The sequence below is a fragment of the Procambarus clarkii genome, chromosome 67 (genome assembly GCF_040958095.1).
Source record: "Procambarus clarkii isolate CNS0578487 chromosome 67, FALCON_Pclarkii_2.0, whole genome shotgun sequence".
NCBI lineage: Eukaryota > Metazoa > Arthropoda > Malacostraca > Decapoda > Cambaridae > Procambarus > Procambarus clarkii.
The window spans coordinates 405,001-407,500 of NC_091216.1; the positions used below are offsets into that span (position 1 = coordinate 405,001).

General features: G+C 33.4%; 1 protein-coding gene and 1 long non-coding RNA gene across 2 annotated transcripts in view; both read right to left on the bottom strand.

Moving 5' to 3' along the window:
* LOC138349636 (uncharacterized) overlaps positions 1-427 on the bottom strand; it is a 6,212-nt gene extending 5,785 nt beyond the window's left edge. The window contains exon 1 of the mRNA XM_069310692.1: positions 254-427. Coding sequence (XP_069166793.1) covers positions 254-378 — 125 coding nt within the window. The 5' untranslated portion in view covers positions 379-427. The remainder of the gene's footprint in view (positions 1-253) is intronic.
* A 684-nt stretch (positions 428-1,111) lies between these two features.
* LOC138355530 (uncharacterized) overlaps positions 1,112-2,500 on the bottom strand; it is a 1,522-nt gene continuing 133 nt past the window's right edge. Inside the window, exons 1-3 of the long non-coding RNA XR_011223949.1 lie at positions 2,344-2,500; positions 1,560-2,058; positions 1,112-1,334 (exon numbers count right to left, since the gene is read on the bottom strand). The exon at positions 2,344-2,500 is cut by the window's right edge and continues 133 nt beyond it. This is a non-coding gene — a long non-coding RNA (uncharacterized lncRNA). The remainder of the gene's footprint in view (positions 1,335-1,559; positions 2,059-2,343) is intronic.

The window sequence follows — 2,500 nt, forward strand, 5'->3', positions numbered from 1 at the left end:
GAAACAAAATGACAGTATTTACATAATTTACATTGATTTGTTTTCAATTTTGATGATTGTGTAAATATATATTACTTAATGTTGTAATACATGAATAACGCTATTATGTATTGCATGTAGGAATTTTTCAGATATTGATATATTTACATAACGAATAATGTATTGTGATATATAAGTTGCCCTAATAGAAATGTATTAATTGTTGAAAAATAAAAATTTATCTTACAAAAGGAAAATTATTTAAGAACTGTACCTTCCAACTTTTTCATATCGGAATAATTTTTTGTTGCCATCAATATGTATGGCAAATGGGTTAGTATGACAAGCAGGGCACACGGTCTTATTGTAGCTTTGGACATTTGCAAGTTCATACTGCATAAATCTCCACTCCTGGAATGTTCTTTTAGCAGCTTCAAAGTTGATGCAACCATCCTGAAATATATACTGAATATAGAATTTGCATGGATTAGTCCCATATATTGGGGGAGTGGGTAGCACAAGTTATAGTGCAAGATTGAACAACTACGTTCCCAGCCTAGTACTAAGAACCTGGTTCCCAGCCTAATACTGGGAACCTTGTTCCCAGCGTAGTGCTGGGAACCTAGTTCCCAGCACTAGGCCCAGATGTGGCTAAGCCATGCAAGTTGCACGAGTTAGCCATATATATTGGGGGAGTGGGTAGCACAAGTAACAGTGCAAGTTTGAAGAACTACGTAGGAAACTATAAGGATGAAATTAATGCTTTTTAGTTTTACTTTTGAATAATGTTTTGAACAGCTGGACAGCTTTTAATTCAATAAAGAGTTTACCAATTAGGAGCAATAACCAATTACTTTATTTGCATAGAGAGATGCACAGATTTAGTTTGACTCGGGGGATATCTGAGAGATATTGATTTCTGGTGTGGTGATTATGGGATCCTTTACATCTATCAAGGAAGAGTTTCAGATCAGGATGTGCATTTAGGAACAAAGTTTTGTACATGTAAGTGGCACGAGAGAATGTGTGGAGTGGGTTCATATTTTTATGTATTATTATATATACAGTTTAATGTATACAGGTACTTACATTACATATATAAAATTAATAAATACTTACTCTTCCATTATGAGAGCCAAGCGCTTGGAGCGCTATTAACAAGGATTTCATTGATAAACCTGGACTGTTCCTTTGAAGGAAATGCCAGTTGTTCAGGAGTTTGGTGCTGAAGAATGTGTTACTTTTCCTGGCTGATGAGCAGAAGTATCCACCATCATACAACATCTTAGCATCTGCAGGAAGGCTGTATCCACACTCTTGACACTCAAATATGGGCAGATAAAGGTCATACCTGCCTAGAAAGCTTAGTTTTAGTATTTATTCCTAAAATATAGCAGCTTATTTTGAATCTTTTGTAAAACTCATCTCCATCACTGAATGGATATGTTTGTGTCTCAAAGATTGAAGTCCACATGCTTGGGTATGGGTATCCTCACTAGAACTTCAGTGATGCTACTATATTCAGTGATGCAAATACTCATAGACTTATGTGTTCAAACTTAATATTAAATAAAATATACCTGAGAGCATTATGAAAGTACACATGATGTCAGAACTCTTTATGTTAAGGTTACAGTCTTTACAGTTACAGGAAATTTTTGGCACAGGAACTGGCACAACAGGTTCTGAATAAGAAAATAATAATAAACTTAGCAAAGATTGCATATTTAAATAATATTCAGTAAGTCAAATGCCATAAAAATTGAATTGCTTATTGAGTAAAAAATTTATTTATTTTTTTCTTTCAATATTTTTGTACTTATATTGTAAAGGCTTGGTAAAAAGAAAAGTTTTCATATGTAAAGAATTTTTTGGTTTACATATGCCAGTCAGTAAATGTCCCATTAAGGTCAACAGTCACAGTTGGTGGCAATGCTTCATAATATTCACTGGCCCAGGAAAACCTATCATGGAATGGGTTTAAAAAATGTTTTTTCATATCACAGTGGTAGCAGAATAGGCGATGACAATCTTCACATTTGATGCTGGCTTCAATCATACATTTGAAGCATTTTGTGTCTGTCAAATGAAAATATTTGAAAACATATGTTCAAAAATATCACATCTTTGTCAAAAAATACTTCTGTACAGTTTCAGATCATGCAGAATTAGGAAAAAAATATGGTCTATAAGTATACATAAACATTTTTCATTAGTGATAAAATGCTTCAGGTATATTTAAAACGAAGTATCCACTCTCTATTCAAAAAATATAACTAAAAAAAATTCAAATATAATAAGTTGTAATGTAAACTGATATGCTGATGTAAATAGACAATATGCTTATAAGTATTGTGTATGTACCTTCAACTGGAACAGCGTGCCTACACACCTCCCACTCAAATAGAACTGACCGACTTTCTTCCCAAGAAATTTCAGCCTTCATTCTTCTTTGCTGCCATTGAGAAATCTTCACTTGCGATTCTTGGATTTTTTTTATTTCTGCAGCAAGTTCGGCAGC